The 25,426-nt window shown below is 38.0% G+C and overlaps 1 protein-coding gene across 8 annotated transcripts in view; it reads left to right on the top strand.

Moving 5' to 3' along the window:
* The window catches only part of mllt10 (MLLT10 histone lysine methyltransferase DOT1L cofactor), a 55,172-nt gene that overhangs the window by 15,044 nt on the left and 14,702 nt on the right, over nt 1-25,426 (top strand). For 6 of the 8 annotated variants that reach the window (XM_051881607.1, XM_051881604.1, XM_051881601.1 and 3 more), the window contains 8 exons: nt 947-1,050; nt 1,654-1,747; nt 6,286-6,375; nt 10,017-10,112; nt 10,228-10,540; nt 12,816-13,466; nt 19,904-20,076; nt 24,276-24,390. In XM_051881607.1, the coding sequence (XP_051737567.1) occupies nt 947-1,050; nt 1,654-1,747; nt 6,286-6,375; nt 10,017-10,112; nt 10,228-10,540; nt 12,816-13,466; nt 19,904-20,076; nt 24,276-24,390 (1,636 nt within the window). The remainder of the gene's footprint in view (nt 1-946; nt 1,051-1,653; nt 1,748-6,285; nt 6,376-10,016; nt 10,113-10,227; nt 10,541-12,815; nt 13,467-19,903; nt 20,077-24,275; nt 24,391-25,426) is intronic. The other 2 variants (XM_051881605.1, XM_051881603.1) reach the window with 1 other exon arrangement.

Below are 25,426 nucleotides of genomic sequence, written 5' to 3'. Positions count from 1 at the left end.
AAGGAGTTTAGGCCTATACTGTGAATGTGTTTTCTTAAGGGACCAAGTGCTACATTTATCAATCTTGTATAAACATAGAATGTTGCCATTAATTATACTCCAAAGCTGAATGAATGAAAACTGAGATCCATGTTATGGGAATTTACACTTGCGGCCTGAAATTACAAGAACCAACCATACTTGTGTGTCATTGAATTTCCTAATCCATCATGGAAAACCTGGAAATATCAGAGAATTTTTAAAATTGTAATGAATAAGTATTAAAGTTGGCTACAAATGATTTTTATAATCAGTATCCAGTAAACTCGAATGACTTGAAAATGACAAGGATACTTGCAGGTGTAGTTTTTTTACTACTGCCTATTGGATACTTGTGCATCACTGTAATTCAGAAGTAATTTCAATTTGCAAAGTCCAAATGTTTAGACATTAGCTTAACTTTTTGCTCAACCATGAGGTATAGAAAACAATGTTTGATCTAGTACTAATGGGATATGCCATGACACAGTTCTTTCATTTTTCATTTGAAAACCTAATTATGTTTTGTTTTCTATGGATGCCCTTCAGTGCAGTAGATAAGTAAAATACAATCAGTTAGTGTTATATGATTTGGATTCAATACTGTGTCTGATGACTCGCAGGACTAAGGAGCCAAGTTTAATCTCATGCTTGAAATAGTGGGTTTAAAATCTGGGATAAAATAGATTCAGCTCTGTTGGTAATTGAGTCCTCACTGTGAGCCAATTTAAAATGGCATGGTTATCACTTGCCTAATAATCGAGGCGCTGGGAAGGGCGGCTTCTGAGAGACTTGTTAAATTGGTAGAGCCTTCACGCTAAACAAGCTGTGGGCCGTGCAGCAATGCATTATATACCATAATAACTGCTTTCTGTATGTGAGGAATCACTTTAGTGACTTTTTTTTTTTTTTTTTTTTTTCGTTCTAGACGTGCTACATCTGTGAGGAACAGGGCCGTGAGAGCAAAGCTGCTACTGGAGCCTGCATGACATGCAACAAACATGGCTGCCGACAGGCCTTTCATGTCACATGGTGAGTCGCAGTGCCCTAATATTCCAACTAAATGTCCTCATAAGCATGTTAATATCTTTAATTATGCCATCTGTTAAATGGATAGGAATAGCAATGTTAAAGGGCTAGTTGACCCAAAAATGAAATTTCTGTCATTAAGTACACCCCTCATGTTGTTCCAAACCTGTAAGACCTTCATTCATCTTCAGAACACAAATTAAGATATTTTTGATGAAATTTGAGAGGGTTTTTTTTTATCCTCAGTAGAAAGCTACGTAATTATAAGAATACTTTTTGTTATTTTTGTTTTGTTTTTGCGCACAAAGTATTCTCATCGCTTCATAACATTAAGGTTGAAACTCTGTAGTCATGTTGACTGTTTTAACCATGTTTTTACTACTTTTCTGGACCTTGAATGTAGTAATTTTGTTGCTTTCTATAGAGGATAAAAAAACTCTTGGGTTTCATCGAAATATCTTAATTTGTTTTCCGAAGATGAACGAAGGTTGAATGAAATTAAATGAAATCACTTTAATTGTATAACAAATAGTTGAAATATAACTGTTTTTAATCTACATTGTGTACAGTCTTTTTAAAGCTGCTTTTTCTTGTCTTTGAATGTAGCGCTCAGCTTGCTGGGTTGTTGTGTGAAGAACAGGGCTCAGATGCTGATAATGTGAAATACTGTGGATACTGCAAGTACCATTACAGCAAACTGGTAAGAATCAGCTTTTTTCTATACCATACTATACTAACTCTAACACCTTGACACAAAGCACCGCTGCTGCAGATCCCACAGCATTTATGCCTTTAATCACTGATATTACAGAAATTCTGTCATTTTGTATTAAAGCATTTATGACATCTAGGCTGAGTATAAATAAAAGTTGCAGTACCGGAAATGTGTGATATCTCTATGATGAGCATATACATATAGATACACTACCGTTTAGGGTTAAAAAAAGAGTTTATTTTTCAGGAAAAAAAAATTTGTCAGCACAACTGTTTTCAACTGTTATAATAATAAGAAATGTTTCAGCATATTATAATGATTTCTGAAGGATCATGTGACACTGAAGACTAGAGTAATGGCTGCTGAAAATTAAAAAAATTAAAAAAATATTAAAACCATTATAAATTTGTAACAATATTTCACAATGTTACTGTTTACTGCACTTTTGATCACATAAATGCAGCCTTGGTGAGTATAAGAGAAAAATTTTAGGGTGCTTTCACACTTGGTTCAATTGCCTAGTCCGAACTAGAGTTCAATTGCTCCCCCTCATCCCCTGCCACCTCTGGATTGTTCACATTATATTATTTGGGTCGAACCGCGGTGCGTTTGCGTAATCAAAGCAGTTTACCCCTGTTGCATGGTACTGATGATGCAGGAGAAGGTGGCAAAATGCATAGTGTTGCTCACTGTTTATATTTTTTATATTTTGATTTTTTTTTTTTTTTTTTTTTTTCTTTCTCCACAGCAGTAATGGCACTTGTTTCTGTCTATCTGTCACAAACACAGTTTTATCGAATCATACATGATCAATAGCGGTTCACTTCTGCAATTTAGTATAATTTCATTCATGTCAGCAGTGAAGCATACTGGAGTTCACATGAACTGTACCCCCAGACCAACCCTTTTTAGGCATAATTGGGCTCGGTTCCCGGGTGCGGACCTTACACCGTGTCTACACTGGACGCGAGCGACGCGATGCGACACGTCAAAAGACAATAGAACCCATTATAATTCGTGATATTGTCTACACTGGATGGCGGCGCAGCAAGTGCAGTCCAAGTGCTTTCCAACGGCCGTCTTGTCGCATTCAGTTTAGACAGCTTTTAGCTGTTGTGGCTTGAAAAAAGTCACGTCTGGTGTAGACACGGTGTTAGTTCGGAAAACCGCGTTCACATCATCTAAACGAACTGAACTCTGACATCAATGGAACCCATGTGCGCACCAAAAGTGCTTGTGTGAAAGCACCCTTACAGACCCCAGACCTTTAGACGGGAGTGTATATGCTGGTTTTCCCATAAATTATTTCCCATAATTGTTTTACTAGTCGATTAGTATTTGATGGTCATCGTTTGTGACTCTTGTCATTAGTGCTTCATGTATTGAGGTATACTTCATGTCTCTAGTGCATTTCCAAAGCACTCAAGTGACTGATTTTTACATTCACCAATACGTGAATCATGTCGAGCACATCCTTGTGACCGTGTCATCATCGTTCAAGCTGTTATTGCGCATCCTGAATCGCACGTGAACTCACCAGGATTTCGAAAAAGACACTCCCTCATCTGGAATATCTCTCATTTCTCGAATGTCTGGCACTCCTGGTCCAATTACAGCTGCTGAAAGCTGAGCTGTGGCATAAGCCCCCCGTCCACCCCCAGTGGCCCCTGCCACCCCCACCTCGATCTCCCTCAAACCCTTTAACCCCTTAATCTCATTGACAATCAACAGCAACTCACTGGACCTTTGTCTGTGGCTCTCCTTTCCTCTCCTTCCCATCATCCCCCCTCTTTCCTGCATTTCCCCCTTCACTCTGTCTTAATACCCCTCTCAGAAAAAGAGGGCTAAGATTTCAGAGAGATACAGGGACTGCCCAGTGGCAGCTCTCGGTGACAGCATAACGGCCTGTGGTTTTCCGTCCAGCTTTGCTTGGTCCTTAGTGTGCTTGTGGGCTTGGGTCTGTGTCTGTGTGTGTGTGTGTGTGTGTGTGCGCGTGTGCGTGCGTATGTGTGTGTGTGTGGCAAGGGGTTTTACTCACTCCAGCCCTAGAGCTACACTGAGCTTTAGAGCCACAGCCCCCTGCTGCTTCTCAGATTCGTGCTGTGTGTGTGTCTATCCTCCCACTCAACAAAGGCTTCTCAGATACTGCTAGTCGTCTACAGGTTTTCTGAGTGAGGGGCTGGAGGCAGGGCTAGCGCTTTGTGATGTTCTCATAGGGGATTGTAATGAGTTGAGGATGGAGGGATAGTGATGTTTATTTATGTATACACCATTTTATTTCATTCAGGCACTTATGACTACTCTGGCTACTGGGGAATAGACTCTAGAGTCAGAGTATTTCATGATTTTTTTCTTCTTTCTTTTTTCCAAATTGGTTAGTGTTGTGATTTTATGCATTCATTCATATTTTACACATTTTTTCATGGTTTCAGTTGGGGCTTTTTGGCATCAGTGATTTTCAAATATATAAAATATAATTATATATTTTTAAATATTTAAATATACACTACTGTTTAAAAGTTTGAGGGTCAGTAAGAATTTTTTTTCCACTGCATTCAGCAGTGATGTGTTAAATTGATCAAAAGTGACAGCAAAAAAAAAAAAAAAAAAAAAATATATATATATATATATATATATATATATATATATATATATATATATATATATATATATTAAAAAATGAATGCTGTCCTTCTAAATTTTCTATTCATTAAAGAATTCTGGAAAAAAAATATCAACAGTTTCCACAGAAACATTAAGCAGCATATTGTCAACATTTATAATAAAAAAGAAAAATAAGAAACATTTATTTTTTTATTATAAATGTTGACTATGTGCTGCACCAAATCAGCATATTAGAATGATTAATTGAAGACTGGAGTAATGGCTGCTGAAAATGTAACATTGCCATCACAGAAATAAATTACATTTTGAAATATATTAAATAGGATTTTTTTTTTTTTTTAAATGTTGATATTTTACAGTATGTATTTTACTGTATTTATCACATAAATAACTTTTCAAAAACATTACTGACTCCAATGTTTTGAATGGTAGTGTGTTTTTATGTAAATATATATTTGTAGGAATTTTTTCGTCTCCCATTTTGTCAGAATAAAATGACAATACGTTGCTTGTTTTGTTTGTTGTCATCCATTGTGGTGATTGCTCTATTGTACATGACAGCATGATGTTTCTGCAGGATGTACCATGTCTCCCTGTCACCATGTTAATGGACTGACAGCATCAGCACAGTCTCTTGGATTAATAGTTCAATAGCTGGCTACTAACCCCTGACTTTTCCATGTAGGTCTTTGTTTCAGTGGGCTGCTGGTAAACAAAGACCATTTTGTGACCTGAGTTTTTTTTTGTGGCATTTGTTGTCAGTAGCTACTTTAGAGACTGTTCACTTAAAGAAATGTGGCATATTTTAGATTTTTTTTTTTTTTTAATAAATGCTATAAAATTGGATAAATTACTAGGCCAAATTAAAATTGTGTTGGAAAATGCAATATAATGGTTGGTCAGTTTGGATGTAAAGTTCATGCATCATGGCACAATGTTTTTTTTGTTTTTTTTTCCTTATTTATTATATATATATATATATATATATATATAATATATATATAAATAAATAAATTTTTCCTTAATATAAAATCATCCGTTTCTGCTGGTACATGGAGAATGTTGTTGATTTGTAGTTGTATAGAGAAATCAAATATAAGTAACTATATCAAGGTATTCTTTGGCTTTCCTTAACTACATTTCCATACGTAAAATATAGGGATGCATCGATATGAACATTTGGCCGATAACAATAATTTTGGATTTACCTATATCAAGGATTTAGATTTAATTTTTGAGAGCCTGATTACAAAGACAAAAGTTTCACCATTAAAAGCCATGTCCCATGTACACAATTATAATGTTCTCATTATAATTTTATTTAGCCTACATGACAGAATTGCGCTGTACATGTTGCACTTAACTTGTTTTTCCTTTTTGAAGTGACTCAAATCATATTTCAAGCAATTCAAATCCATCATGGTGAACAGTGTGCATCTGAACTGTCTCAGCTAAAGGAAATAATCCATTCTTTATCAGCTTTAATATATCGGCCAAATTTTCTTATTGGGCCAATAATGATAACATAAAAAATGAACACACATCGTCCGATACCGATATGGTGGCTTATATATCGTGCATCCCTAGTGTAATAGCCTTGGATGTTGGCATTGCATTAAAACAAACAAACATTACCATAGGTCGACTTGAAGAGCTCATGCAAGTTGCTTTTGATGGAGTAACCATTAAAATATATATAAAAAATTCTGATTGGTTATCATGACAATGTTTTTTTTTTTTTGTCTCTTCTTTTTCCGTAATTGTCTTTTATTTGTTTCCTTTGTCTCAGTAAGGGCTATTTTCTTTGCTTCTAGAAGAGAGAGAAGTGAGAAATAGGGAAAAAAAGGTAATTGGACAGACTTTAAATGGTAACTCGAAGTTCCTTTTTCACCTTTTAGAGAAGGAGCAAAGGCCGTGGTAGTAGGGCTCAAAGCTTAAGTGATTCTTCCACTCACTCTTTGGATAAGCACCATGACAAGGAAAAGAAGGTAAGGCAGCCTCCAGATCTACCTCACTTCCTGCCATGTGTGATTGATGCCCCCCTCCTCACGACTTCAGACTATGAGGTAAACGAACGAAACCAAAACTCTTTTTTTTTTTTTTTTTTTTTTTTTTCTCTTTCTTTTTTTTTTTTGTCCGAAATATGCAAATTACACAAGCCACTGTCACCCTGTGCCGACCCTCACATGCACACTTTTTTTATATCCCACAGAGCTTTTAAAGCCATGGGAGGGAGAAGAGTGCCTTTTATCACTCAAAGTGATTAGTATTTTGATGCTGCCACAAATTATCAACATAAAGAGTGCTGTATGCATAGAAAAGCATCCGTCATGGCCATTAGTTCCACAGAGTATGTTTAATCAGTATTTATAGGTAGTGTAGTCATTTGTTCCACTAATTTTCTATACGCAGCCATACCGAATGAAACATGCAGCGTTATTAGCCCTGCTCGCCTTCCCATTTAATTCAATTAAGCGTAGGTCCTGTAACATGGCCTCATATCAATAAATGGGTATGTAACGGCGGAAGACGATCCGTAGTGCATGTAAAAAAAAACGTTTGATTGTGCCTCTTGTCTGTATTCTTTTCTTACTGTAATAATGGTGGTATCTGAAATACTAATCCAGCAGACCTCATAGTGTGAAATGTGTGGAGGAGCTCATCACATTTATCCATCGTCATTGATAATTTTCTGCCTGTCCCTAAGCAGCGCCCACTGGCCACATATTTCAAACGCTCAGCCTCTGTACAGCCATCTTAATCAGCGATAGCTTGCCCGATTTGTTCTTTTTGAACCACATCATTAAAATGGCTCTCAGTGCTGATTTAACATTTATTTAAATGTTTTATCGTTTTCTTCAGTTTTTGAAGTTTGTTGGAAGGATTTACATTTATTTATTATTTAATGGTCTGTTGTTGAACCCTTTTTTGTCTTCATTTAATAATTTTGCTTAATAGTTGTTTTTCAAATGGTGATATAATTTATGACATTTTTGTCTTTTTTTTTTTTTTTTTTTTAATCCCCTTGAAATTTAAAAAACGTGATAATTGTGGATTTTTGCTATTCTGCAAACTTACCAACCTACATAAAGTCAGTTCAATTGTAAAGTGTGGAACCACACATGCATTTTTGTTATATAATATAATATATAATATATATACAATATAATATATAACAATATATAATATATTGTTTTATTTTGCTTTTTTTTTTTTTTTTTTTTTTTAGAAGTTGCAAATTAAAACATGTTCATTATTTTGATTATTAAAGATCATTTTAAAGTAATGTGAAGAAAGTATTAGACTGCATGTATTGCGATTCATGTATTTAAATGTAAATCTGAATGCTTAGAAATAGTCAGATGAGCACTTACAGCGGGGAGTGCAGGTCAGACATTGAGGCTTTTGGTTATTTGACACAAATTCACTAATTATTTGAATTGGTTTGAATGAGTTTGCATTGGAAATGCATACTAAATGGAGTGGATGGTGCTCTTTTAAGCTGCTCAAAGACCGACTGCAGCCTGTGTAATATAGGTCAGCAAAAGATTAAATATGAGATGCCATTTAAAGCAGTTTCTCCCAGAATTATTCTTGATATTTAACTTCTTCGCCTTATTCTGCATAGAGAGGGATTGACATGAACAATGATTCGGGTTGGAGCTGTATTCTTGAAGATCGTGTTGTGAAGTGCTCTGTGCTCCGCCATGGCTATTGTTACGACGCCTGATTTGCATTAGCAAAGGGGGCCCATCCCCCTTACTCCACATTCCCAGGTCAAAGGTCGGGGGGCTCAGATGTATACCTAGCTAATTCCAAACCCCAGGGCCAAACAACAATAGAGGCTAAAAGCTTCTCAATTTGCAGCTAGTTCAGATGTGCTCTGAGAGGCCGTCGAGAGCGGCATCTGGGAATAAAATGATGTTTTCAATCTCTCTTCCTTCTCCTGCCTCACATATCTTAAATTCTGATCTGTTTGGGATTTTAGCTTTGTTTTCTGGATGATTAGTTTTTTTGTTTTGTATTTTTAAGATTTATTATATTTATTCATTTCCGTAGTTGAATTTTAATACTTAGCCTGAAGCCTCGGGAGTAATTTCTTTGTTCGTCCTGAAAGAGATTTGCTACATTTCACTAATCTGCTGAAGGCATTGATGAATTATGATAAATGCCTTGGCATTTTGTTCTCTCTCTTTTGCAGTCACCTCTGTCTGAACTATTCATCTTTGTATAATTAAGATAGCTGTCGTCTTATGTCAAACTCTTGCAAGATGTTTGTCAGAAATTTAATTAGACCAGTAAGCAGCAGTTCATACTTGCATTTTGTCATTACATAAGGGTCTATGTATCTAGATGGTTTCAGTTTATTTATTTGATGGAATGAAGATGAATATAATGTTGTGTATTTTTCTTTTTTTCACATTCATAATCAAAGCCAAGTAGTGACATGATTTTTTTCCTCATAATAACACTGCCTTATCAACACCTTTAGAAACAATGTTAATTAAGACTAAGCGTCTTGTCTTTGCATCCTTTCAAAATTATCACTTTTGTTGGAGAGCAAATGTGGCATAACAAAGCTTTGTAATTTCTGTAAATGCACTTATATTTTTAATTATATTGTCACTATTAATAAACTTGTCATTTTGCTGGGCTTTTTGGTTAAAATTGTAATGTGTTTTGCAGCATAAGCAAATCATTTTTAAGCATAACACAAAAACAGTGACATTTGTTTTGGATATATAGGTTGCAGATGAAAACCAATAGCAATGCGTATTCAATGCAAATACAGTCTTTTCCAGCCACTTAAAAAAATTCCCAGGGTGCTTATTCAACACCTTCATTTCAAGTGTGTATGATTTTTCTGTTCTAAGAAAATGGCATTTAAAATGGTATATGCTGGAAAATAGTAAATGGCGTAAAAGAAGCAGAAGCTCATTTTCATTTTCATTGAAAAACTTGAGCCTGAGGGCCTCTGGAATTGTCCCCACCACTTGCACAGAGAAGTAGCGTAAACCGTTATGTTCAGAATAATTGTCAATTCTAACTGAGACAATGGCTGGAAGATGATTGGAAGGGGCAAAAAAAAGATAGACGTTTGTATATCGCTCCAGTGGGGAATGTGTAAATATTCTGTACGAATGGTTCAGGATCACTGCATATTTTTACAGCCATGCTCTTAAGAACAGAAACGGAGAGGTTGGAGGTGTTCGATTGGAGTGCGAGGTGTAAATTTGTTCACGCTCCTGTTTCTTGGGCGCAAATAGAGCTGTGTGGAGCGTGGCACTAGACTGGGGTGTAAATTAAGCTGCAGTAGACTCTGGTCAGGCCTGAAACGTGAAACCTTTCCCATCCAGAGGAATACCCTTGATTTTTCTTTACAGGAAGATCTTCATGAGATCTGATTCATCAGATCTTCATCTCCTTGCCGGGTTTGAATGCATGCCAAACGATTGACTTGTTCAGAATGGGACTTTCATTGTTTCACCTATTTGTGTTTCCCATCTTTCTGTCTTTTTGTTTTCAGAAATTACAGGCTAGGCTAGTCCCTCCCAAGCTGTACTGCCTTCAGTCAAAACCTTTGCTGTACCATCTTCATTAAGGTTTTTTTGTTGTTGTTTCATCACAGAAACATAAAGAAAGAGATCGCCACAAACCAAAGCACAAAAAGTCTTTGGAACTGTCACCTTCCCTGGTTCCAGCACTGATGGTGACCTCTGAGAAGGTGAGTCCACCTGTCTGTTAGACTGTTAGCCTGAGAGTTTGTCAAATGTTAATAAAAAAAGAAAAGTGCATTCTAAGCCTTTTTGCCCATGTGTGCATTTCCTTCTTGGCCACAGAGCTACAACAGCAGCAGTGGCGGAAGTGTCTCCTCTATCTCCTCCACTCAGAAGCGTCTGGATGACAGCGGAGGCCGATTTACCAATGCCAACTTCCAGGAAGTTCCATCTCACTCCAGTTCCAGTTCCAAGGATGGCGGCTCCTCGGATGGAAAGAGCTCGGATGGCAAAAGCAAGAAGTCTAGCAGTCATGGCGCCAGCTCAAGCTCGGGGTCCAGGGGCCGCAAGTCCGCGCCCAGCAAACCCCACGGTCCTGTGGTCACCACTGCGACTTCATCCACAGTCCCCTCCTCGACCAGTCCTTTTCAGCAAGGTGAGACTTTCAAACATGCCACCTTCATTTTCACTTCAGATTGTTGATGAAATGAATTGGTAAACACCCTCTCCATGTTTCTATATTGAACGGATAGATTCAAGTCTCGTGTCAACTTCCTGTGTGTGACGTTTTGAGTCTGTTGTGACAGAGCTGGATGGAATCCAGAAGCCGTAATCTTGGCATGTGTATGCGATAAGGCTGTCGTCTGGCTGGCTGCCGCTGTAATGTGGAGCGGCGAGTCTTTCCGAACTTGCAGTGCTTGTGGGTGGCGTCTGTGTGTGTGTGAGTGTTTATGTGTGTTATGAGGGAGTTTGGGAGTCAGAGGAGAAGCATGTTCCCTTCCTTTCTGCTATCAAGCCGTGATGGAGGGATTGAAGCAGAGGTCACGTCTGGAAAATTCAGACTAATCATTAATGTGTCAAAGTGCGGCAGGGGCCTCCTCGCTGGAGTTGCGTGCAAACTTCAGGGAACCCTGGAAGAAGAAACAACGCAGTGTTTTCTCAGCAGTGGACAATGAGATCAAAAGATGTTGGAGATTAACTATGAAGTCTAATCTTCTGACTGAGAATTTGTCATATTGTCTGGGCTGTTGTGACAACACCTGACACAGACCCTGCCACACAACTGTTCTGTTCGGCCACCCTGATGTAATATCCCAAGTATATGAGAGAGATTACAATATCAGCAATCTTTTATTAAATTGAGCCCTTTGTGTTTGACAATAACAGAGCTGTGGTAATATGTAAAGTTTTGTATATTGCCGCTTATGTGAATCTTGTTGTTGATCTAGGAACGGCAGATAAAAAGTAATATTCTTTGAGGCAGGATTTAAGATTTTAAGTTGTCGTCTCTCTTTTCAGACAGATTTTGCTCTTCTTCAGGCAGTAAATCAAGAGTAGTGCTCAATCTATGATCCAGCAATAAGAGATTGCAGGACTTCCTTAATGTGTTTTTGGAACAATTACAAAATGCAGCTATAGTTATCTATTTGTCATGGCAGCTTTTTTGTAATATTGCTGTATCTTCGAGACTGTTAATTGGCATGCAAGCTCTGTGTGTGTTTAGATGTTAGTGGGATAGACTGCATGGTAAAATTGGGAAGTAAAGCCTCTGCAGCCTCTTGCCACAGCTGTGAAAACATGCACGTCAGAGTTGTTTCTCTGGCTTTGGTTAAAGGACGAGTCCTTGCCTGAGGGGAGGGTCTGAATGAACACCTAGATCTGGGTCACCCTTCTTGCCTGCCTACATACCTGATTGTTTGGCTTCCTGCGAGTTTGACCGTTGCACCAGATCATGGAATTTCCTGATTTCTTCAGGAAATAGTTATTTTCAAAAATATTCTATAAAGATTTTCAAAATCAGAAAGAATTTTGATTCTGAAACTAAAAACATTCTCATCGAAGAGGTAAAGTCAAGTCATTATGTTAATTGCATTTTTAATATATTTTTTGAATACCAGATCAGGAGGAAAAAATGAGTATTAGGTATTCAACATTTCAGAGGTTTTTTTTTTTGGAGGGGGGGGTTATTCATTTTGGACAACTGATATAGTTGGGGTCAGTAAGATGATATTTTTATGAAAGAAATATTTTTATTCAGCAAGGATGCATTATATTGATCAAAAGTGAGCGTAAAGATATTTTTCATGTTTTTATTCATTGAAGAATCATTAAAAAATATAAATCATAGTTTCCACAAAAATATTAAGCAACAGCTGTTCAACGTTGATAATAAGAAGTGTTTTTTGACCTTCAAATCAGTATATTAGAATGATTTCTGAAGGTTCATGTGACACTGGAGTAATGATGCTGAAAATTCAGCTTTGCCTTCAGATAATTTTTACGTATACAGCTGTTTTAAAATATATTAAAATAGAAAACAGTTACTTTAGATTATAATAATATTTCACAGTATTCCATCTCACTGATCAAATAAATACAGCCTTGATGAGCATAAGAGAATTCTTTTAAAAAAAAAATCTTTTTAAATCTTGCCAACCCTTTTAAATGGTAGTGTATAATATAGCAAAAGTTGCTCAATTATTATGCACAGAATTGATAATGGTTTGTGTGCTACAATATTACAAACTCTTAATATAAAAGATGATTGTAGCGCTGTTGTCCAATTCTGTACTTAAAAAACTGTGGCTGCAAAAATGTCATAGTTTTATGACCATATGCCACCTCTCTGTTGGTTTATGCTGTATGTCTGTTAATGTGGTTGTGACATTAAGGTGCACTTTTATCTTTATCTCTTCCTTTTTCTCTCTCAGGTCTTTTATTAGGAAGCAGCAGCAGCAGCAGTAAATCAGTCACTAGTGGGTCTGTGGTTCAGCCCACATCTGATTTCCTCAGCTTCTCTGATCCCACCCTGAGGGCCGGCGAATCTTACACACCTCCATCCTTTGCCCGTTGCCACGTAAAGGGTGGTGCGGAAAGCGGAGCCTCTGAAGGCATGGTGGCTCTCAACACCTTCAGCATGATGTCCCTCCCCCAAAGCTCCAGTAAGCATTACGAAAACTGTCACCCGGCCGGAGAGCTGGGTGGCCTGGCCTCGGCCGGCTACAAACGACCCCAGCCCTCCTCGTCCTCTTCCTCTGCGACATCGTCTTCATCTACAGGCGAGGATGGAGTGAAGAAAAAGAAGAGGGGGAACTGGAGAAACCGCTATGGACCGTGCTTCACCACCCAGGACAGTAAAACCACTGATACCGGAGAGCACGGATCCACAATGCCCTCATCCACCTCCCCTTCGCCATCCTCCATGAGCACCATGTCCTGCCGCGGGAGCACCGTCAGCAGTACCGGAGGTGTGGGAGCGGTGGGTGCTGGTAGCAGCAGTTTGGGGATTCAGAAGTCCCCATCCCTCCTCAGGAATGGAAACTTACAGGGTATGACTGTCAGCTCCCCACCTGCTGGACCAGGTGAGCAGAGAGAGCATTTTATTTGTTTAAAGTCAGCATGAAACTAAAATTGAGCCTGTTTATTGTGATTTATTCATATGTGCACCAATTCTCGCTAATACCGATGATTATTTTCATGTTGTGGATTATAGCAATACTGTGCATAACACTAGGGCTACACGATTAATCATATTTAAGGGTGTACTCTCACTAGGCATGGTTGCCTTGAACTGAGCCCGAGCGCGATTGTCTCCCCTCCCCACTCCCACGCTGGCCTGCACTCACATTGCATTTAACATTCCAGTCCGGAGCACGCTTACGTCATTTACGATGCAACTTTTTGTATGAAGAAAACAGGAAGAAAAGCACTTTCGCTAAGATACTGCCTAATAGATTTATTTCTGTTCATCAATAAGGTGAGAACCAGACCCGTTATAAACCCAAATACACTCAAATTAATTACATTAATTGATAAGTGTACTATCCAAGTAGTAATTAAGATGTTTGCCGTCATAATGATGACGGTAGCGCACAAAAGTAGTAGCTGTTCCGTGCTCCGGCACGGTTAGTGCTCACACTGCATGCGTACCGTGCTCAAGCCCATCTGAACCACGCTCTGGCCCACCTTTTCCAAGCGGGCCAGGGACGGCTAAACAAACCGCGCCTGGGCACAGTATAGAGCAATCACACTAGTCAAACGAACCGGTCTTTGGGGGTCAAACACGTTCAGGCATGGTTCAGAGCGCCTAGTGTGAGTACACCCTAAATCATGATCAAGATTTCTGCTGTTTTTGTTTACACATAATCGTCGATGATATTGGCACATTGGTTATTTATCCTGAAAACATTTTTTTTTTTCGTTTCATATTTCTGTTATCTTGCATTGTAAACAAACCTCCACTAGCTTTCATGCTTGGGGTTGCCAGATGTCAAGAGTTTAAATCCGTCAATCAGAACTTTTCTCTCAAATGGAAACGTTTTCTTCCTAGTGTTTTACTTAATCATCCCAACGTCGTAACCATGTGTACACGCTCTCTCTGCACTGTATAAAAATGTTGATGATCTTAAAACACAAACAAACGTGTGGAGTTTAGCGTTCTCCATTGGAATTTTTTCTTTTTCTTTTTTTTTTTCCAAATGAATTTGTAATATAGCCAGTCAGTGTCTGTGTTCCTTGTGTATAAGTTGATGCTCTTTTGGTTTGTGCTTACATGCAAGTGTAGGAATTCTGATGAAATTTCTCAAATGAGAACAATCATGATTATTTAATCATGATTATAATTTGAGCAAAATAATCATAATTATCAGCTTAACCATTGTTGTGCGGCCTTAGAATGGATGATAAAATCCTATATGACTTTGTCTAAATTAAAAACAAATAACTAAAATCATTAAAAAATAAATCATATATATGTATGTGTGTGTGTGTGTGTGTATATATATATATATAAAAAAACACATTTTTTTTTTTATATATATATATATATATAAAAAAACACATTTTTTTTTTTTTCTATGATTGCGATTAAAAACACTTAATATAAGTTTTTAATATATATTTAATTGTAATAATTTCACAGTTAATCTCTAAATTAAGGTAGAAACAACATAAAGACAGTATATTTTAAATAATTGTTTAATGGCATCTGTTTATGAATGAAGGCCAGTTATTTTAGCTATTAATTATAGCCATTCAACATTACAGTGTAATTGAAAGCTATCAATTTTAACATTAGGCTTCAAAAAGTATAACAACTTTTAATTTAAGTGAACTTAAAACAGTCTTCACATAAATACATAATAAATGTCATATTTACATGTTTGTCACATAGACAACATTCACAGACGGCGCGTTCTCTTTTGTCTTGTCGCGCTTGAATGGTTTAAAAGCACTTGCATGAATAAGAGCATGATCATATAATGTAACGCAAGCCAAAGAATGACCAAAAAAAAGGATGCTGTGTTAATTGCATTAAATAATTTTAACTCGTTAAACTAAAAATATTAAAAGCGTGCGTTAACGTTGATAGCACTTTCTTTTCTCGTCTTTTTTTATCGCTCAGGTTTTCTACTTTTTACTTTTTTTTTTTTTTTTTTTTTTTTCTTGGACTCTTATACATGATTGTACATTGAAGCATATAAAAATGGGCTATCATAAATTGGCATGTTTTGGTCGATCTGAGATAATTGTTTTTCAGGAATTACACATTGAAGGGACTTTTCAATATCGCATTCCTCTAATTCATCTTAATCTTGCCATGAATTGCAGTTTTTTCCATCTCTATTTATTAAAAAAAGAAAAAATAAATCCATTTGAGGTCCGCTGTTCTCGAATAGAAGCCTGGGAACCAGCATGATGTTGTTTTGGTCTGTGCTGAAGCTCATTAGGGTAAAAGTGGATGGAGGTGCTCTCTAAAGTGCTTCCTCATTCCTACCTGATTGAGAGCTTAGAGTGGCCCGCTGAATCTCCATAGAGATGCACATTAACCTGTTGAGCCCGAGGGAGCTGGAGGAGGGAAGGAGCCCGTAACAGGCAATTAGTTAAAATTTTATTTGTTCCTCCCTGTCGTTGTCTTCGCTCGGGATCTAGAGTGAGCCGACATCACTTACCGGCTCAAGATGGTGCGTAGAAATGCCCTGACCCCTACTGGCCTTCCCGTTCACTGAGCTGGAGCCAGAACTTGCACTCTCGGTGCACATACGTGGTCACACCATTCTTTCTCACTCATTTGCAGGCACCATCTCTCTCACACCTGCTAAATCTAGCCATTGACATAAGCGCTCCATGTACACATGCCAGCTAGAATGTTTAACGGGCCTTATCTGTGGCGCCGCGCTGTTGCTTGGCAACCATTCAGCTTTTTTTTGTAGTTTCTTTCCTTCTGATTAGAACTTTAAAAAATCTGGTGTGTTTATCTCTGTCACTCCCTACTATGTGCCGTCTCACTATCACCCTGTCCCCTCTCTCAAGGATTTTTTTGTTTGTTTGGTGCTTGTTCTCCCACCCGCCCCTGCCCTCACCTGTTCCTGGCCTTTGGCTGGACTGTAAATATTTAGCTATTGCTAATGCAGGGCTACAGCAGAGTGCTCCACCTCATCTATCTGTCTCACCCTCCCTCAATGGCTCCCAGCTCTCTCTTTTTTTCTTTTTGGATGGATGACTGGTTTATCAGGGGAGCAGTGGGCGCTATTATTAAATGCAAACATTCATCTCAGCCCTGGTCGGGTGTAGGGCTTAATAGGATGTTATTTGGAGAGGGGAGAATGATTCTTATTGGTTTTCATCTGAAATTAGAAGGAAAAGCTGGGTGAGACAAATGAGTAAAATGTACTGTTCAAGGATTAGGTCACCCAAAAATGAAATTTCGGTCATTAATTACTCACTTTCGTTCATCTTCGGAAATTAAGATATTTTTGATGAAACCCGAGAGGTTCTATCTCCCATAGAAAGCAACGAAATTACCACATTCAAGGTCCAGAGAAGTAGTAAAGATATTATTAAAAAAAGTCAACGAGACTACTGTGGTTCAACCTTAATGTTATGAAGCGACGAGAACACTTTTTGTGTGCAAAAATAAAACAAAAATAACGACTTTATTCAACAATTTCTTCTCTACCCTGTCAGACTCCTACACAGTTAACACAGTGCAGCACTTCCGTGTTTGCATCCGAACACTGGCTCAGTATTGGCCGACTCTGTTCACATGAGCCCCACGACGCGTGCGTGTGATGCTGACGCAGGAGCTGGCCAATAATGAGCCTGCGTTCTGACAGATCACGGAAGCTCTGCAATGTGTCTTCAATGTAAACTGCGTAGGAGAATGACAGGGTAGAGAGGAAATTGTTGAATAAAGTCGTTTTTTGTTTTGTTTTTGCGCACAAAAAGTATTCTCGTCGCTTCATAACATTAAGGTTGAACCACTGCAGTCAAATTGACTATTTTAACAATGTCTTTACTACTTTGCTGGACCTTGAATGAGGTAATTTCGTTGCTTTCTATGGGAGATAGAACCTCTCGGATTTCATCAATATATCTTTGTGTTCTGAAGATGAACGAAGGTCTTAATTAATGACAGAAATTTCATTTTTGGGTGAACTAACCCTTTAAGGCTGGAAGACTACACAACTTTTGATAACTGAATAGATTTTAAAACGCTAGGAATTGTACGCTTGTCGACTTTAAATAGGGTTACAGAGAAAAATTGGCAATTATACACTAAACGACTGAAGATATCACACCACAAGGCTTTTAAGTTGTTCTGAACAAAACAAACTTATGCAGAAACGTGATTCCTCCAGACTGCAAATCAGGGCAAAAATCTAGGCAAATTTATGTAGCATATTCTAGCCTTTAGGGGCTGTTCACACAAAGTACAGTTTTGGCACTTTAAAAAAAAAAAAAAGAAAAAAAAAAATTAAATATGTTTTAGACGAACATTTTGTCATTTTTTTGTAGCATCTTGCACATGATACAGCTTGATACTAAAAATGTTGCACATAAGTTCATTTAAAAAATGCATTTTGTTTTTTCATTTCACTGCTCTGCGTCTTGCATTTTTTTATGCTAAAACATTACGTGTTACAGTGTACCTGTATGACTTTGTTTTCCTCTTCGGAACACAAAATATTGAAGAAAGTTTGAACCATTTTTTCCGTACTTTGATTACAATTTTGTCCATCCATACAATGAAGTCATTTAGACCTCATTGACTTTAATTATATGGACAAAACAACACAGAGACATTTTTCATTATATCTTCTGTGTTCCACAGAAGAAAGTTACACAGGTTTGGAACGACATTATACAAATAATGACAGGATTTCATTTTTGGGTTAACTATCCTTTTAAGCCTGGATTTATTACTTTAGAATGAAACTGTGCAGCCGTTCTGTCTGTTCAAGTAAACATTGACAAGCAATGCATGCATTTGCTGCATTAACTGCAGCCATGCGCCTTAACTTATCGCTCTCTGTCGGCACACATTAGATACATCAAGCCTGACTGTTCGCATGTGATGGAACATATCTTGAAGCTAGTAACCCAACGCAAAACACTACAAGACGTCGATTACTGTTCATGATACCACATTTAAATTAAAAACATCTGCCACGTTAAAGGCCTAAATATGTTCTACTGGCATGCAACAATACCTCGAATCAGTCCCTCCTTTCTTCTCTTCGTCCGTAAGGAAAGTGCAGAGGATCCTTATCAGGTTCTGGGCCTCGTCATTAACCTCCCTCTGAACTCGCATGGATTTTCTGCTGAGAGAGGAGACAGGGGTTTGACTTGAAATGCTGGCTAATCTAATTTGAAATTTCCCCTCTCTTCCCCTGATTTGATAAGGGGGGGGTTTCAGGAGGAGATGTTAAGTCCTGATCGATCGGGCCCGTTCGATCAGCACCAGATAACAGGATCTTTGTCCTTGCTTTGTTTGGTCGCTCATGTCTTGTAACCTCTAATCAAATGCTCCGTTGGTTGACCTTTTCTGAAATGTTAATTATTAACCAGATTATCAGATCAACATGATGATTTAAAGATTAATCTAATCATTAATGCATCAAGTTAGCCGTTGGTATTCACAAATCTTCTAAAAGTAAAACGAATTGGGATTAAATGGAATACCATGACACAGTGATGTCTAAGCTTCCTTTCTCTATTGCATATGCCCTATGTGGAGTTCAGAGCTTGGTACTGTAAATGCTTCACGTGGTACCTCTCCGCCCAACAATGTTTCCTTGTTTCAGCAGTGAATGTAGACTGCCGTGAGCCATTCATTCCTTTGTGTGGCAAGGGGGCCTCTCTCGTTCCTGCAACGGGTCAGCCTGGGCCATCAGCTGGGTTTATTTGAGATGGTGGCAGGGGAGGAGGGAGAGAGAAAAAGGGGGGGGGAATCAATAAAATAACAGCAACAACAAACAGCGTGCATGTCATGAACCGGCACATAAATATGAATGGGCCGCACTCCTCCCCGGCACTCCGGCCCCGCCTGAAAAGCCCTCAGTCATTTTTACAGAAGAAATAGTGAGTCGTCAGATTCAGGGAACTGTTTTCTGGGTCACCGGGAGGCCGGTGCAGAGTGCATGTTGAGAGGACTCAGAAATGCTTTGTGCTCGCTCTCGATGTCTGCTGTAATGAGGGCCTGGTCAGACAGGCCATTCAAAGTCCACAAAGTTCATCTCAGGGGCAGCGAGAAAGATAGATGGATAACCAGTGAAGGTATATTGGAGGACAGAGGTTGCCCTTACAGCTATTAAAACTTTGCTTTTACCACTAGATTACAGGTCATAACCTGTGTTGATTTGTTTCACATCCCCCAGTTGCTATGCCAGATCTCCTGCTGATAAACAAGACCATGTTATTTTTTGAGAATCCGAAGAAAATGTTTGGTTTAGTGATTGTTATTGATGATGTGCTGTTTTACTTAAATAATTTACTGTAATTGCTGTCTTTTTTGCAGGTTCGTACCCTAGCAGTAGTGATGTAGCCTGCCCATTGCCCAGTGCGGTGCTTGGAGTGTCTCTTTCCGGATCCAATTCCGAGTTACCTGCTCATCAGTCTGTGGTCACTTCCATGCCCACTCTCACCTCACTGCCCCCGACCGCCCCGTTCACCAGCACCTCATCCACACATGTGAGTATTTAATAGACCTTTTTTATGTTTACATATGTTTGTTGGATCATTTCAAATCAGATTTGGTTTTGGTGAAATGGGCGAATGAATAAAAGAAATTAATTTGAGCATAAAAATGTGATTTCAGCATCACTAGGCTAAATTAGAACTACATAAGGTGTTCTTGTTTAGCTTAAAACTTAAAACAGTTTAAATCAAGAGATTTAGCTACTAATACGCTACCATTCAAAGTTTAAGGTCAGTAGGTTTTCAATAAGTTTTTTTTTTTTTTTTTTTTTTTTTTGTATTCAGCAAGTGCATTAAATTGATCAAAAGTGACAGTAATGACATTTATAAAAAAAACTATTTCCACAAAACAAAGTAGCACAGCTGTTTTCAACATTGATAATAAGAAGAAATGTTTCTTGAGCAGCAAATCAGCATATTAGAATTTCTGAAGGATCATATGACACAGAAGACTAGAGTAATAGTGCTGAAAATTCAGCTTGAACATCACAGGAAAAATAGAAAACAGTTTTTTTTTGTTGTAATTGTAATAATATTTTACAATATTACACTTTTTACTATATTTTTGATCAAATAAATGCAGCCTTGGTGAGCATGAGACTTCTTTCAAAAACAAAGAAAAAAATCTTACAAACCTCAAACTTTTGAACAGTAGTGTATCTGCGAAGAAAAGTAAAACTGCTAATCGCACAGCTTTCTGCTCACACATATCCGTAATGCATTATCTCTCACAAAATTAACCAATTAAATAGAATTATACTCATCGTTTTTGTGCTGTGTGTTAATTTGCTCCAATTTTAGCAAGATAAATGCTGTTTAAGCACATTCATGGCACAAATAGTAATTAACTCCTAAAAGGCTCAGATGTAAACGTTGGGTGCAGCTATTTATGTATTAAGTAACTCGCATGTGATGTGATTTTTCTTTTTTCTTTTTCTACAGAACAAATGAATTTGGTTCTCAAGTGCCCGGGTTGTGCTAATGTAATATTTATGTAATTGCAGCAGTAATATTAACAGTACGAAGGAAGCTGTCTAGGGGCCGCATGTCTACATAACATGTCAGTGGGAGAAGTAAAGTTTGTCACTTCAGACCTCATTTTTCAGCTCTTAAAAGACAGTGTTTTGAGTCATTTAGGGTATTTATTACTAGGCTGCTTAAGTATATGGTCTTAACGGATGAACGTCATTGTGTTTGCATTAGCTAGTCAGAGAAGTATGTGTGGTCAAATAAACAGAACGACATTGTGAGAAAAGAGCTGTAATTGGCTTTATATTTGCTATATATATATATAGCTTTGAGTTAGTAATTATATTTATATATAAATATAGATATTTTTCTATGTTTTTGAAAGAAGTCTCTTATGCTTATCAAGGCTGCATTTAAAATAAAAGTAAAAACAAATTTCCAATAACTGTTTTTATTTTAATATATTTGAAAATGTAATTTATTCCTTTGGCAAAGCTTTTCAGCAGCCATTATGCCAGTCTTCAGTGTCACATGATCCTTCAGAAATCATTGTAATATGGTGATTTGGTGCTTTTGATGAATAGAAAGTTCAAAAGAACAGCATTTATTTGAAATAAAAAATTTTTTTGTAACATTATAAATTTATTTACTATCACTTTTGATTGATTTGATGTCTCCTTACCAAATTAAAGTATCAGTTTCTTCATGAATCAATATTTAAATCATTAATAAATACAGAATAAATGAATCAGCGACTTCAGAATCTCCTCCCACTCATTGACGGACTCCTGCGTGTGTTCAGATGACAATAATAAAGTAAAGTCATTCTTATAGGCTCCCAGTGCTGCTCCAAATGGGCCCTTTGGAAGCACACTAGAGACTGAGCACCATCTCTGCCGCTCTCCTGAGCATCTTTGTCTTGACTTGCACTGCTGTAGCAACCAGTCGTTTCCAGGCAACAGGGCTTTGTTTGTGCAGATCTGCCCTCTCTGCAGGCAGGGTGGCCTTACATTAGGAGATGAAGTAGACCCACTGATGGCCTTAATGCTGCAGGGCTCTCGGCGGTCCAGCCCTTTCTAATGCACGCTTGCAAATATACCCCATTAGCCCTAAGCTTTATGGCATAGGAGATTTAATATGATGGACTTTTTTCTTTACTAGGTAGTTAGCAGATTAGTAAACAGGTGATGTTTTTAAAAGTGTGTCTGGGGTCAGGAATATAATTCTTTTTTTATTTGATATATAACATGGTGTTTTATCAAATATATTAAGTGCGAACAATCATCCATCAGCATGACTATCCCTGAGATGTTTGCAATATTTTTTTCTTCCACTCCATCTCTAACTCTCCCTTTGTGGATGGAAGAATGGTTGGATGAAAAAAATTCGGTGGTTGCAAGCAGGGCAGCGGTGACCTTTGACCCCAGCGCACACCCCCTAGGCCCACCTCTGTCCCACTCTTCGTTAACCTCCACAATGGTGCTGAGAGCCCTAAGCCTCAAACAATCCGGCTGTCCCTCTTTTCCCTGTGCGGGCGCATTGAGCTCAGCTCGCTGATGGGATGAGGGCTGACAGGCTGGACAGAGAGCTGTGTAGTGGGATGAGGGGTTCTCTTCATACTGGTCATGCTCCCTCCTCTCTCAACACAGCCTGAAAGAGGAGTCTGAGGAATAGGGAGGGCCTGCGGGGCTGTGAGGGGCCAGGGGAATGCAGGATATTACTTTTTTTGTGTGTGTGTAGATATACTTCAGACAGAAATTTTAGAACCTTACCATTAATACTTATAATATTATTGTTGTCGTTGTCGTTGTCTTTTTATTTTATTTTATTTTTTTTACAAGTGTAATAGGTAAGGCAGTTCAAATTCAGTCTCAGGTTTAGGGTTGGAGTACCTGATAGACTTTGCTCCATGTCAAAATAAAGCGCAAGCCATAAAGCACATGTTTACATCAGTTGTTAATTGAAGATCCATAAAAGAAGCATGGTTTCAAGGTTGGTTTAAACATTGGCTTTGTATGGGTGTCTATTCACTGGCCATTTGCAAGAGTGGTTTCCAGCAAATGTGTTTCAGTTTGATGTAGTCAGAAATCCTTAAATTAGACATAAAGATATTAATTCTATAATAACAGAGCAAGAAATCCAGTACACTGTAATTTCTGCAAGCATTATTTCCTGTTTGGATCAGATAAGACCTTGATGTAGATAAAGCGAGGAAAGGAAAAGGAAAGAATGTATTGATTTTTGAAAATATGCAGTGAGAAAAAGGATGCAATAAATAGGATGTGTTGGATGAAGTGCATAATTGTATGGATCCCCCCAAAAAAATACACTACTGTTAAAAAGTTTGAGATTTTTGAAAAGTCTCTTATGCTGACCAATTCTAAAATACAGTAAAACAAGAATATTGTGAAATATTATTAAAATGTTAAAATTTTAGTTTATTATAAAATTTAATTTATTCCTGTGATGGCAAAGCTGAATTTTCAGCAGCCATTACTCCAGTCTTCAGTGTCACATGATCCTTCCGAAATCATTTGATTATGCTGATTTGATGCTCAAGTAAAAAAAAAAAAAATCAAACAGTTGTACAGGATTTTTTCAGGATTTTCTTAATGAATACAAAGTTCAAAAGAACAGTGTTTATTTGTAACATTATTGTCTTACTGTCACTTTTGATCAGTTTATTGCATCCATGCTCAATAAATATTAGCATAGTCTGTAAATTGGAATAAATGAGTAATCATCTCTTAAGTAATTCTTCATTTCTCAATAATTCTTCGTCCTCTCAATAATTCTCTGCTATTTACAACATTGTCTTACAGCAAAAGTGTTATTTAAATGCAAGTCATGTGAAGCTTTGTGTGGTTTCCACTATGCACCAAGTTTGTTGTTGCACATATGCTGCTACCTCAGAAGCAACACCGCAACCAATCCCAACCGTTATTAGGGAAATAGCTTAATTGGATTAAATAATTAGCTGCAGAAGCACATGGTCTGCATGTTGTTCAGGGCTGTGGATCTGCTGTTGCAGGCTCAGCCAATTCTTCTGGCTCACAGGAAATACAGCTGACATGGTGTTTTATCATCCAGCTCTTTGGCCAACGCTCAGGCGCACATTCATATGCGCACATGCAGGGACATGCACTTAGGCACCCACAATATTTGGTATTTGACAGTGTTTTCATCTTTAATCTAACCCTTTTTCTTATGCGTTTCTTCCTTAGTCAAACTCACTACCGGGATCCTTTAACCTGGCGCCATCCCATATGTTCGGAAACAGGCTGAATCCAAACTCCGCCATGGCTGCACTGATCGCCCAGTCCGAGAGCTCCCCAGCAGGTGAGACACGCAGATGAGGAACCACACTGATCTCCCACTGGCACAGAATTCCCTTCTCAAATCCTTTCTTCCTGCTTCCTGCGTTCTCTTCTCCCATTTTTCCTCATCCTCCCATTCTTTCTCCACTCCCCTGTGCATGTGGAATGTGTGGTCAGCTGTATCCCCCCCCCCCCCCCCCTTACCTCCTCAGGTCGCAGAGAGAGGGAGAGGCAGAGAACAAAACTCCCCGGGACAGAGAGCTGAAAGTGTGCATACCTGTTAAATGAAGCATGCTACCACTCAAACATTTCATTAATCTGCACAATGACCGCAGTGATGACACAGAGGGGATTGCCCTGGGTTTAGGAGGCAGACATACCTTAGACTCCCTCCCTCCATCCAGGGCCACTCAACACTTTCCCTGGTCCCTGCCTAAACCCTGGGGGTCTCAGTCATGAGCGAATGGGCTTGCAGGACCCTGTCATGGGGGTTGTGGTAGGGACCAGTTGAAAGCAAGAGAGAGAGAGGAAAAAAGAGGAACACAGCCTTTGAGGAATAATGGATCAGTCATGCCCTCCTCCTCAAACAGAGGTCAGGGGGTCATTTGACTAACAATAGGAGGAAGAACACCCGTCCTTAAAGAGACCACCGCTCGAGACTGGAAAGCTTACGTGCTCTTAGCACAAGCCTGGCTCTTGTCTGGTGCTCGTTCTCACCGCAGCACGTCTAAAGTGTGTGTGTGTGTAATATATATATATATATATATATATATATATATATATATATATATATATATATATATATATATATATATATATATATATATATATATATATATATATATATATATATATAAATTGAACAGGCTGAAAATTTGGCTTATATTTAGATGGAAAGATTTTTTTTTTAGGGAAATTAATACTTTTATTCAGCAAGGATATATTAAATTGATCAAAAGTAATCATAAAGACATTTATAATATTTAAAAATGATTTATATTTCAAGTAAATGCTGTTCTTTTGAATTTTCTATTTATCAAAGAGTCCTGGAAAAAGTT

This window comes from Ctenopharyngodon idella, chromosome 23 (assembly GCF_019924925.1).
Source record: "Ctenopharyngodon idella isolate HZGC_01 chromosome 23, HZGC01, whole genome shotgun sequence".
Lineage (NCBI taxonomy): Eukaryota > Metazoa > Chordata > Actinopteri > Cypriniformes > Xenocyprididae > Ctenopharyngodon > Ctenopharyngodon idella.
The sequence above is the reverse complement of the archived record's forward strand: the minus strand, read 5'-3'. Positions and strand labels throughout refer to the sequence as shown.